General features: G+C 37.5%; 1 protein-coding gene across 1 annotated transcript in view; it reads left to right on the forward strand.

The window, feature by feature from the left end:
* The window catches only part of LOC129271133 (zinc transporter 7-like), a 33,184-nt gene that overhangs the window by 13,127 nt on the left and 7,192 nt on the right, over positions 1-12,865 (forward strand). The window contains exons 5-9 of the mRNA XM_064106284.1: positions 1,012-1,132; positions 5,389-5,520; positions 7,301-7,372; positions 7,600-7,735; positions 9,741-9,831. Coding sequence (XP_063962354.1) covers positions 1,012-1,132; positions 5,389-5,520; positions 7,301-7,372; positions 7,600-7,735; positions 9,741-9,831 — 552 coding nt within the window. The remainder of the gene's footprint in view (positions 1-1,011; positions 1,133-5,388; positions 5,521-7,300; positions 7,373-7,599; positions 7,736-9,740; positions 9,832-12,865) is intronic.

Consider the following 12,865-nt stretch of genomic DNA (forward strand, 5'->3'; position numbering starts at 1 on the left):
AACTAGTAAGTGACTTTTCGGGACCATCTTCATTTTATGTTTGGTGTTATATTTGTGTAAAAATTGACCTAACACCAACACCAAAAGGTCAACACTGAACTTGAAATCACCCAATATATATGTTGAAAGTATTAAATTTGAGTATGTGCTTGCAGACTAATCTCGAGCCATATTGAATATTCATGACACTTTTGAGGCACTGTACTAAAAGTTAGCTGTGTCTGTGATGGAAGCCTCTTGTTATTTTACCCCTAATCCTCCCATTCGGGGGGGGGGGGGGGTGGCAGTGAAAGGCATATAGTGTCTCTATGCTAGGATTCAACTGCACCATGCATCTTTCATGGCAGCTATCATCCTTTATTCTCTTCTGTATTTTTTCTGTGATGAATTTGAGGGTGCAAAGACGATTGCGAGATTCCTGCATGAAAGATGCAGCTCTTGAATTGCAAGATCATATCATCTGAAAATTTATTAGATCTCACTTAGAATTAAATCTGGGTTTTTGTGAATCATTGCTATTGCTTTTATCTACATGTACATTTGGTGGGATTCCTCGCTCACCGATCTGTTGGATTTTCAGCAAAATTATGCATTTTGGGCCGTTTGGCAAAACTTTCCAATAGTGTCGGGCAAAATGGCCAAAAAGGGTGTAAATGCTCCTCATGGCAACGATCCATGATTTTCTATATATTTTCATACTTTGAAAAAAAAATGGATACAAGACAACTATTCAAAATGGGTATAAAAATAAGCAGAATTGTAATGAAGAGTTACCAATTTGCATTTTTAAATATATGTTGCATTGTTGTTAAAGAGTGTAATTATAAGTTCAGGGTAAAGAGGTTTACATGTTTAGTGATGAATGACATCAAATACTGCAGTATAAATGGTATCATTTTCAGTAAAGTTTTCCTCTTTGTAATCATATTTTGTTTCGGATTGCTATAATTTAGGATAAGTAGAATCCGTTCTTATGTTAAATCTTTTCTATTGTTTTTTTTTTATTTACAGAGAGCTGTGGAGCCGCCTGAAGTCCGTCATGAGAGGTTATTTATTGTCTCAGTCCTTGGGCTCATCGTGAATTTAGTCGGTATTTTCGCCTTTGGTCATGGGCATTCGCACGGTGGAGGAGGTAAGCTTTATGAACCCTGTAACACAAAGAAATTGATCGTACACATTTTTTTGTGATTGATTGCAATGACCATGATATACACTCAATTGTAAAAATCAATCATACAATCATTCACTAAGCTTTGTGTTACGGTACCCTGTTTGATTTTGAATACACTAACCTCATGATAACACCATTTTCACAATAGAGTATCTGCTTATTAAAGACATATATGTTATGTGACAGATTGAATGTGGATGTATTAGGTGCCATGTGTGTCAAGCATTTTGTTGTATCTTTTGTTTATGTATATAATCCAAACATTTATTCAGAATATGTCAGAAAGAGGATTAGGTAACAATAAAAACAAATTAATATGTGTTTATAGGTAGTAACTTTGCCCTGGATTGAAAATAAAAGTAACCAATTTAGCTGCTAATTCAATCATATTTACAATCCCATAGGTGAGACAAGGATGGTCAGATCTTTATAAGACAGCAGTCACATATTCATCAAGATGTCTGTGATAAGGGTACCATTAAGAATTCTTCTGGCAGGCATGGTCTCTGTGTGCTGCATGCTGCTGCGCTGGGCCACGCATGCGATCTGCCTGCCTTGGTGCTCGCAGCCACGTTGTATGGCGAACCGTGATTACTTGCTGCATGTTTTGATAGTTCAGGTATTGTTGATTATACTCCATCAGAAGCAAATTTGTCTGCTTCAGATTTATATTGCTTTTGTTCTGATATTGCATAGAACTCTCACGAAAAAAGCTTTCCTTGAATTTTGCCACTGACTCGCATAATGAATAAATGTTTGGTGCTGCACATTCGGGAAATAGCATTAAACATATACATACTGGAGCTTTTCTACCTGCACTCATCGGAGTGAAATGGCTTTAATGATCAGAATGTTCATGAGATTATTTATTTGTGTGATTTTACTCTGCTGAGCTTCAGTATATCTGTCTTTAATGCTATTTTCAGACTTGAATAATATGTTATTCTTATAAATCACAACTTATACCATGATAGGGTTAAGAAAGCTATAGTAGGCCTACTAGTAAGTCATTCAAGAGTTTATAAGAGATTGGACCATGTTATTTTGCTCAATGCCATACCTTAAATTATCCCTGGTGTTCCAAGTTGAACTAATTTTCCTATAACCCCAATGAAATTTTTGGTCAAAATTTGCATTCAAATGCTTGTTAAACCAAGGATTTTTATCTGCAAGATCATTTTTGTCTCACCTGCATAGCAGAGTGAGACTATAGGCGCCGCTTTTCCGACGGCGACGGCGTCAACACCAAATCTTAACCTGAGGTTAAGTTTTTGAAATGACAGCATAAATTAGAAAGTATATGGACCTAGTTCATGAAAGTTGGCCATAAGGTTAATCAAGTATTACTGAACATCCTGCCTGAGTTTCATGTCACATGACCAAGGTCAAAGGTCATTTAGGGTCAATGAACTTAGACCATGTTGGGGGAATCAACATCAAAATCTTAACCTAAGGTTAAGTTTTTGAAATGTCATCATAACTTAGAAAATATATGGACCTAGTTCATGAAACTTATACATAAGGTTAATCAAGTATCACTGAACATACTGCATGAGTTTCACGTCACATGACCAAGGTCAAAGGTCATTTAGGGTCAATGAACTTTGGCCAAATTGGGGGTATCTGTTGAATTACCATCATAACTTTGAAAGTTTATGGATCTGATTCATGAAACTTGGACATAATAGTAATCAAGTATTACTGAACATCCTGTGCAAGTTTCAGGTCACATGATCAAGGTCAAAGGTCATTTAGGGTCAATGAACTTTGGCCAAATTGGGGTATTTGTTGAATTACAGCCATAAATTTGAAAGTGTGTTGGTCTAGTTCATAAAACTTGGACATAAGAGTAATCAGGTATCACTGAACATCCTGTGCGAGTTTCAGGTCACATGATCAAGGTCAAAGGTCATGTAAGGTCAAAGAACTTTGGCCACGTTGCTGGTACATGTATTTGTTGAATTGCCATCATATCTCTTTAAGTGTATTGGTCTAGTTCATAAAACGTGGAAATAAGAGTAACCAAGTATCACTGAACATCTTGTGCGAGTCATAGTAGTTTTCAAAATCAGCACTGCTGCTATATTGAATCGCGTGATGCAGGTGAGACGGCCAGAGGCATTCCACTTGTTTATCTTTAGCTGATGGTATTTTGAGAGAGAAATTTTTAGCTCTGAAGGCACTCATGTACATGTATAATGTGAATGTGGTAAAGGTATGTTCCGTTTTGATGACCCTCTTTTTTCAAAAGCTGTTTATAAAGTGTTTATAAACTCATGCGTAACTTTAAACAGGCTTTATTGAACAGGAGTACTGTGTATGAAACATGGCATTAATACTAGCATTTGTTTTTCATTTTTACTAATGAAGTACATAGTTAACATATTTGTTCTAACTTCTAATGAGTAAATAGATTTTTTTATTTAGACTGCTGTTTGTATATATGAATGTATGAGACCAAAGTTCAAAATTGATTGATGGTATGGAATTCAAGTGATGTCACTCTACTCTACGTGTAGCTTCTTAATAGGATTAATGCTGATTTACGTATAAAATATTTGTATTAAATGCATTCATGTCCTGCATTCTATGCCATCACTTTTCAATTACCATGCCTTTGTCTCTTCATTTTATGATTTTCATCATTTATTTTTCTTTATTTTAAATTTCTTCATTTTTCTCTTTCTCTTTATCATTTTTGTTATTTTTTCTTTTCAGTTCTCATTCTTGTTCTCTTTGTCTTTTTGTCTCGCCTGCAATAAGCACCGCTTTTCCAGCGGTGACAGCGTAATCAAGTATTACTGATCATCTTGCATGAGTCTGAGGTCATATAGTCAAGGTCAAAGGTCGTTTAGGGTCAATAAGCCCAGTAATTTATATATGAATGGTGTTTTTGTGAGTAATTATTTATCTTAGTTGTTTTCAAAGTCAGCACTGCTATATTTAATCATGTAATGCAGGAGAAATTGCCAGAGGCGTTCCGCTCGTTTACCTTTCTTTTTCAATTTTTTTTTAATGATCTCTTTAATTTTTCTAGTTCTATTCTTTCTCTTGCTGTTTGTTCCTCGTTCTCTCTCTCTTTATGGACCAGTTTTGCTTCCTTCTTTTAACTTTTGTTTTGATGTTTTTCTTTCTCTTCGTTTTGTATACATCAATTATCAGTCTGTCTCTCCCCCCCCTCTCTCTCTCTCTCTCTCTCAGACTTTATACATAAACCTTTTTACCATGCATACCGGAACATTTTTAAAAGTCATTATGTGGGCGAATTAAAGGAAGAATTATGGGAATGAAATATGCTGCATTCGTAATCGAGGGCCTGTAACACAAAACTTAGTGATTGGTTAAATTGTTGATATGAACGATTGATTTCATAGAGTGATTAATACCTTCATCAATCACTAATGATTGGTTAAATTGTTTATATGAACGATTGATTTCATAGAGTGATTAATACCTTCATCAATCATAGAAAAAGACCTTATGATCAATTGCCTTGCTTTGTGATATGGGTATCAGACTCCCAGTCATTACAGTGTTGTATTGAGATTTGAGAACTAACAATTTCACCCTCAAAACTGAAAGGAGACGCTTTTAAAAAACTAAAAAGGGTGCTCTAGGCAGGAAATAATATGATTTGAAGAACTGGAGTAAACTGTTATGATGTCTCTCTGACTTTTATTTTGTATTGTGTCATACGAAAATTAGTAATTCTAATTTTTGCTCAAAGAGCGTTGACAATTGTTGACTACATGTAGATTTCTGCTTTATTGTGTAAGATGATCATTTCTGTGACCTCATATTTTGATGATATTGTGTCTCTACATGTGCAAATTTTTGTTTCAGATAATCAAGGTATAAACATCAGGCAGGAAAATGGGGATGTGATATCATCTGCTCACTCATTGTGTTTTCATGTTGACAAGCATGTTTCACCAAATAATGCAAAACATTTACAATTCAATACTTTTCATTATTTTTCATTTTATTTCGATGAAATTTTTGATGTTTTGTTTATTTGATTATATAGTCATTCTTCAATTAATTTCAGCCTGGAGTACCTATTTCATATTTAATTTTAAGCTAATTATTCTTATCCCTTTCCTCAGCCTGGAGTACCCATTTCATAAATAAATGTAATCTGTTTATTCATATCGTATTCAGTCAGCTTGGAGTAGCCCTTTAATAGATAGTTAATATTTTATTATTTAATTCTTTAGGTCATGGTCACAGTCACGACACTCCGGCCAATGGCGGTCATGGTCACTCACACGTAGAGAGCTTGAGCCATTCTTTGGCCAAAGACAGTCATGGTCATGGTCATTCACATGGTGGACATGGGCATAGTCATGGTGAGTGACCACTAATAGTTCCATACAACTAAATGTTCTTATCCTGAGGAGGAAGAGGAGGAGCAGGAGGAGAAGAAGAAGGATGAAGAGAAGGAGGAGGAGAAGGAGGAGGTGAAGGGGAAAGAGAATGAGGAGGAGAAGGATGATGAGATGGAGGAGGAGGAGAAAGAGGAGGAGGAGAAGGATGAGAAGGAAGAGATGGATGATGAGATGGAGAAGGAGGAGAAAGAGAAGGAGGAGGAGAAAGAGGAGGAGGAGGAGAAAGAGGAGGAGGAGATGGAGGAGGTGAATGGGAAAGAGAATGAGGAGGTAAAGAAGGAGGAGGAGAAAGAGAAGAAGAAGGAGGAGGAATAGACAAATGTTGAGAATGATAATGATAAGGGAGAGGAGAAGAAGGAGGTGGATGAAGATATTGAAGGAGGATGTGAAGAAGTAAATTGGGGAGGGGAAGAAGGAGAAGGAAGAGGAAGGAGGAGGAAGAGCAAAATGAAAAGGAGAAGAATGATGGGAGGTGGAATGAGCAGAAGGAAGGAGATTGTGGAGGAGGAGTATCTGTGGAAGAAGGAGGTAGGATTCATATCATAGCAAGAGAAGGAGGAGAAGAAAAAGGAGAAATGAAGATAAGTAGAAAAACAAGGAGAAATCAGTGGTGGAGAATTTAGAGGTACATGACACTTTGAAATACATCACAATCATCTTTATATTGATCATTAGTGCTGTTGTCGATAGGCCTCATATCAACATTGATGTCGACATACAAAGGATTTTCAATGTTTCAGCCATGTCGACATGCACGCACCCACATCGACATGTAAACATGAAATAAAAAGGGGGCTAGCCTATTAGTCACGAGTGTAAAGCTTACCTGAAAAGTTAGAAGCATTTATCCACATTAATTGGGGCAATTAAAAGGTTTATTCTGCTTAGCAGCGCATTAAATTTAAAAAGAAAGCCTGCAAGCTGCGCGGCAGCAGAAATACTTCAGTGCGGGGCCCTAGCCCGAGCTCTAGCTCTATGCATATGCAGCGCGCTATAGCACTAGCGAGCGTAGCATGCACCGTACCCATCACTATTCACAGTGCTTGATAATACGCTGCTCCTCAATGTATTACATGTACTTTTCACATAGACGTGAGCACCAGCGAACACATATTTTTGTCAAAGTTGTGACCGCCGTAATTGAGCGCTTCATTTCACTGCATTGCACTGATCGCCACAGAAGAGGTACTGAAATTATCGATCAATTTTTATTGTCAATTTGAGGAGCTTGCGTTTCCAGCGCGTATACCAGCGTATAAACAATGATCACTGTTGCAATCGGTGATTCTCAAATTGGCTGCGAGTATTATTGTGCAATACTTTCGAGACCGGATCGTGGTACAAAAACTTGAATCTCCAGAATAAATGTCGATTAAATCAGTGATTTTGGAATTGAATTCACTCTAGCTTAGTCAAAATATGTTTTCCCAAACTGAGCCTGTATTATAGATCTAGATCTAGTGTGGGGATATCACTCGTGTCAAGGTGAATACATTTGATTGAGAGAGTGTTATGTGCTACGATTGAATAATTGTTAGGGAGCGTAGGGCTAGGCTAAATTACAGTCCCTTTTTCACATCGACATTGTCGATGTCGGGATTAATATTTAAGCGACATGTCGACATGGATTTTTGTTCCCGACAACAGCACTATTGATCACTGATGTTACCTGCTATTAATACCATGATGTTGTTATTTTGTAATTATTCTGTATGATCTTTTTTATCTATGTGACCAACAGGTTTAGGTTACAAGGATGAAGATTCAGAACACCAGCACACGCCACAAGGAAGCTCAAAACAAATCCTGAAAGGTAAGATGATGGAATAAAATCTGTTAATTAGTATCATCTGCCTAATAGCTACAGTACCATGACTCCAGGGATAAAAATATGTTTTCCCCGTCTGAAATGCAGCAAAGCTTTTCTAAAGAATTGGGTTTGTTTTACTGAACCATGAATTACATGTATATCACAAAGAATAAAAGTTCCATTATTAGTATATTGATATGCATTATTCTTATCATTTGATCTTCTTGCAGGTGTATTTCTTCATATTTTGGCGGATACTTTAGGTAGTGTTGGTGTGATTATATCAGCCCTTCTCATAGAGTACTTTGGTTGGATGTGGGTTGATCCAGTATGTTCCATGTTTATAGCTGTGCTTATTATGGTCAGGTAAGTGTTGCATGTGGAATGAGTTCATATTTACGAGGGGCCCGTCTTACTAAGTGTTGGGATTGATCCGATCAATCGCAAGTATGGAAAACCAGCTAAGTCAACATATAAAATGCATGTCTGTTGAAAAAAAATTCTCGATATGAATGTATATCCATAAATTCATTGATTTCTTGACAATTTGGTGTGTTCTCCTTTGTTTAAAAAGGACATTTTGCAAATTTCCTGTAGAAAAAATTGACACTGATGGATTTCCATAGAGTTACGATTGATTGGATCAAACGTAACTTTTTGAAAGTGGGGCTCTGGTCTATAAGCAGTTGGTCTACTTCTCAGCTAGTCTAATGCCACATTGACTAAGCCCGTTTCGTCTACTCTCAATTTTGTCTAATATCCATTTGGTCGATACTACACTTGGTGTAATACCCATTTAGTCTAATGCCCAGTTGGTCTAATGCCCACTTCATCGAATTATTATTTTTACTTTGTGAAATATTAATTTGATTCACTACCAGTTCATCAGAACATAGACTGAATGGTTCAAGGCCAAGTTGATATTGGATGAAATAGGTATAGCCTAATTGGAAATTTGACAAAATGGTAGATTTGGTAATTAGACCAACTGGTTAGTAGATGATCTTGTTGTGGAATGAGTAGGATGGGATGAGACCAATCAGAAAGTAGAAAAAGCGAGGGTAGACCAATCAGCAATTTTCCTGTGTAACATTTGTGATTTGATTTTGTATTTGACTCTTCACCTCAAAGCCCACTTAAAACTGGCCAAAATGGACTGTACTATTATTATTAAATTTGCAGATCCTTGAGCTTTAAAGGAGAATGAAACTCTTGAAGCAAGTTAGCTTTTGTGAAAGCAGAAAAATCAAAGAATAAGATCAACAAAAGTTTGAGTAAAATAGGACTAGCAATAGAAGAGTTATGAGCATTTGAATGTCGAGATCACTAATGCTATGGAGCTCCTCCCATTGGCAATGCGACCAAGATCTATGATGTTACAGATGAACAACTCTCCCCTTTTGGACGCTGAAAATATACACCAAAACATCTCTTTTTGCTCATTCTAATCATATGACAAATGATTCATCAATGATATAATGTTGTGAAACCTCTGTACTTGTCCTCTCATAAAGAGAACACCTCACCTTGTGATAGACTCTATAAAAGTGGGAATATAAGTGAAATAAGTACTAAAGTAATGAGGGAGTTGTACGTGTGTGACATCACAGATCTTGATCGCATTGCCAATGGGAGGATCTACATGGCATTAGTGATGTCAATATTCAAATGCTCATAACTTTCTTATTATTCATTCAAACTTTCAACAATATGTTTCTTTGATTTTTCTCTTTGATATGGATTCAGCTGGTTTCAAGGGTTTCATTCTCCTTTAAGTGAAATATTGTAATCTGTCGAATTGATTAAATATAACCCACACAAGTACTGGATTAAATGTAGAAGATTTTCAGTGAGAGCTTCAAAGAAAAAGGAGAAAATGAGGTTGAAGTATGAGTATCATCATCATCAGTATCATTAGTATCATGACAGTAGTGGTGCTGATGGTGACACTGAATCCCCACCACCACCACTGTCATCACCACCACCACTGTCACCACCACTGTCATCACCACCACCACCACTGTCATCACCACCACCACTGTCATCACCACCACCACTGTCATCACCACCACCACTGTCATCACCACCACCTCCAGTGTCATCATCACCACCACCACCACCACTGTCATCACCAGCACCACCGTTATCACCAGCACCACCGTCATCATCACCACCACCTTCACCACCACCATCACCACCACCATCATCATAACCATCAACACCAACATCACCTTCACCACCACTCATGACCTGCCACCATCAATCACCACCAGTATCATTATTTCCACCGACACCACCTTTGCCACCATCCATGACCTACTTCCATCAATCGCCATAATCATTATGATGATTAATTCTTTTATCATTCCAGTGTCTTGCCATTGCTGGTTGATACAATCAGTATTCTAATGATGAGGACTCCTAGCGAGATAGAGCTAGAGCTACCAAGCTGCTATCAGAAGGTAAGATGGACTCTATACCCAGTGGCGTATAAGCCAACCACCCCCAAGTTCATTCAAGCTGTTCCTTATTGTCAAATCTGTAAAAATTGAAATAATGTATAATTCAAACAATAAAAAACTAAAGAAATAGTGAGTGAGGGACATCATCAACTCTCTCATTTGCATATCACTGATTTGTGCATATAACTCTTTTCTGAAAAATAAGCGAAACTTTAAAATGTGATAACTTTCTTATTTTACATCTGATGTTGATGAAATTTTCAGGATTATGCTAGTTCGATTTTTCTCTAATTATTCAAATCAACGTTTTTCAGGGGTGAACTTGACCTTTAAGTGTAGATGAGGACATAACTGTCCTACGCTGCAATTTCAAATTTTGTGCGGAAGATGTGACTCCACTGAGAGCATTCCCATAGCAACAAAACCACTTTACGTGAAGTGGTTCTGGAAACCAGTTCAGGAGATGGTGATAGGGATACCAGTGAATTGATCTTCTAATCTTGTTTTCTAAACTGGTTTAAGGTAAACCGGTTCAAGAAAGTACATGAGAACTGGGTCTTATTTCCCCATGAACAGGGACTCGATTTTAAGGCGCGCGAGAGCGATCGCGCGCTACATGCGCGCCTTAATCCATTTTTGGTAGCGCGATTAATAGCGCGCCTCGCGATAGCTGACCTGCGCGAAAATGCCTAAAGTCGCCCTCGAAATCACCCAAAATCATGCTTTCGGGAACGACATAAAATCTGAATGTCGCCCCCGAAATTATTGCCGAGTGATAACAACTCAACGGCCCACTAGTGCCATATGCTCGAGCTCCGCTTACCATTTAAAAACCATCCAAAATCCACACTCAAAATCACGAATAAGCCTTAAAAGTAGCGAGTAGCGCAGTTTCAAATTCCGAAGTTGCGTTATTTTTTCTGTACCACGTATTTCCATACACATGGTATACCAGGTATGGAAAAAAAAAATCAACGCAACGGTCGGGAAAGAGTTGCATGTATAGGGGTCCATTATGACTACCACCGTGTGCCATTTCGAATGCACATGTTTCCCCTACAGATATCACAATTCTGTGATAAAATAATTCGAATTACACAGGAAATAAATCCCAGAGTCTAGTAACCTAGCATTGGTGAGTTGTCATTCGGCTTTGCTTTTCAAAACGGCTTATTAACTTCCAAAATAAGTTATCTAATTTATCAATTATAACTAAAAAATCATGTTTTCTTTTTCTAGGGGATGAGGTATTATATCAGACAATAAATCATCAAACAAAGCTCCATCTTTTTTACAAGGACGGCGGCAGGCTCACGCATTGGCGCTTTTACTAGCTAGCCAGTTGGAGCTCTGTCTCTCTGCCACACGTACGTGCAGTCGCCGCTGGCTAACGTCAGCTTAATGGACGACGCCATATTGCCAGATTCAGGCAGATTTGGCCCGCGCCCTCTCCGGCTAAAGCTCGAACGCCATTCACCCATACACTAATTCCCCTTGATTACCGTTGTTAAAAACCTCTGTCATATCTTATCCAGCATTTTTATGAATTAGCGATTGATGTTTTTCCGTTTATCAGATATCCTTCATTATACACATATTTTTTTCATATTTATAACATTTTTATTTTAATCACAATTTTAGTCCAAACGCGGGTCAGTTTTTGTTAACCCACGTTGTTTGTGCATGCCCACGTATAGCCTTACGCGTATTGAAAGGAATGATGTTGGGTCGAAAAACAGAATTGTTATTGTTTGTTCCTTGTTTGTTGGGGATGAAACTATGATGGCGACCAGTCACGTTTGACTGTACTGCCAAATAGTTAAGATTAATTAATTAAGGTCAAGGTGAGATAAGAGAAATGAGCAAGGGGCATTGTGGTGGGGGAGGGGGAGAGGGAGAGGGGGGGGGGTTACGAGGGCCGAGTGGGGATACAGTTTCATCATGCAGTACAGGGCGTCGATGAACACTTTTATTTTTTTCTCCAAAATATGGAAAGTGACAGAATAATCAGAAAAAGGTTGATTGGTTCTGATTTTGAAAAAAAAACAGAATTTATCAAGATTGCTGTTATTCTTCATGGTTGTAGAATTTAATTTAGTTTCTCTGATAAGTATAATTCTTTCAAACAACTCAAATTTTGATTAATCGTATTTCATTTATTTCACTCTTTTCTTTCGCCTCGTTTTTTTTTCTTCCAAAAAACCAGGGAGCTGAAAAATATGAGAGCTAGAACCTAAAGATATGGGGTAGCTATGACGTTGGAGGGGGCGCAGCCTCATGCACTTGCAGATCCAAATAAATTTTCACAGGGGACACTTAGAGTAGCCCCTATTTCTTTAATATTATTTTTACAAGCAAAAAGAAGTCAATGAAGACATCAGGCCACCGACAGCTGCCTCGTCAAAGGGGGGGGGGGGGGGGCGGTCGATCATTTTGAGTATTTTTTTTTTCATTTTGTCCTCAATAAGGGGGGGGGTTCAATTAATTCTATATACACTTCTATTGTCTTTATATATGGGGGGGGGGTCTGCTACTGAGCATGTTTTTAAAAGGGCTTAATAAGGGGCTTAATACAACATAAATTGTACGATTTAATACAATAAAATGTATCATCGAGGTTAATACTAAATTAATACATAATTAATAATTGTTTTAATTGAAAATGAAAATAATAAAGGCACCCATAGATCTTAACATCTCATAAATACAGGCCTAAACCTGTATTGGAAGTTGAACAGGCATAAAGTATAAATGTTTAGCTATATAGCTGATGCTTTGATCCCGCAACCAAATAATGTTATCATAAACTAGTAGATGTTATATCAGTCATGTCAGTGGCGTAACAAGTGAAAATAATTGAGGGTACTACGATATGGCGTATCAGGCAAAATTTATAAAATATATAGTTGCAAGCAAGCGACATAAGCATAATTTTGACTTTTGGTTACAAAAATCCAATTGAACAATTTCGCAAGATTCTCTTACCTTTTCCTTTTTTTTTCTTGTTCGTGAATTGGGGACCCACCCCCCCCCC

Source organism: Lytechinus pictus, chromosome 11 (assembly GCF_037042905.1).
Source record: "Lytechinus pictus isolate F3 Inbred chromosome 11, Lp3.0, whole genome shotgun sequence".
Classification (NCBI taxonomy): domain Eukaryota; kingdom Metazoa; phylum Echinodermata; class Echinoidea; order Temnopleuroida; family Toxopneustidae; genus Lytechinus; species Lytechinus pictus.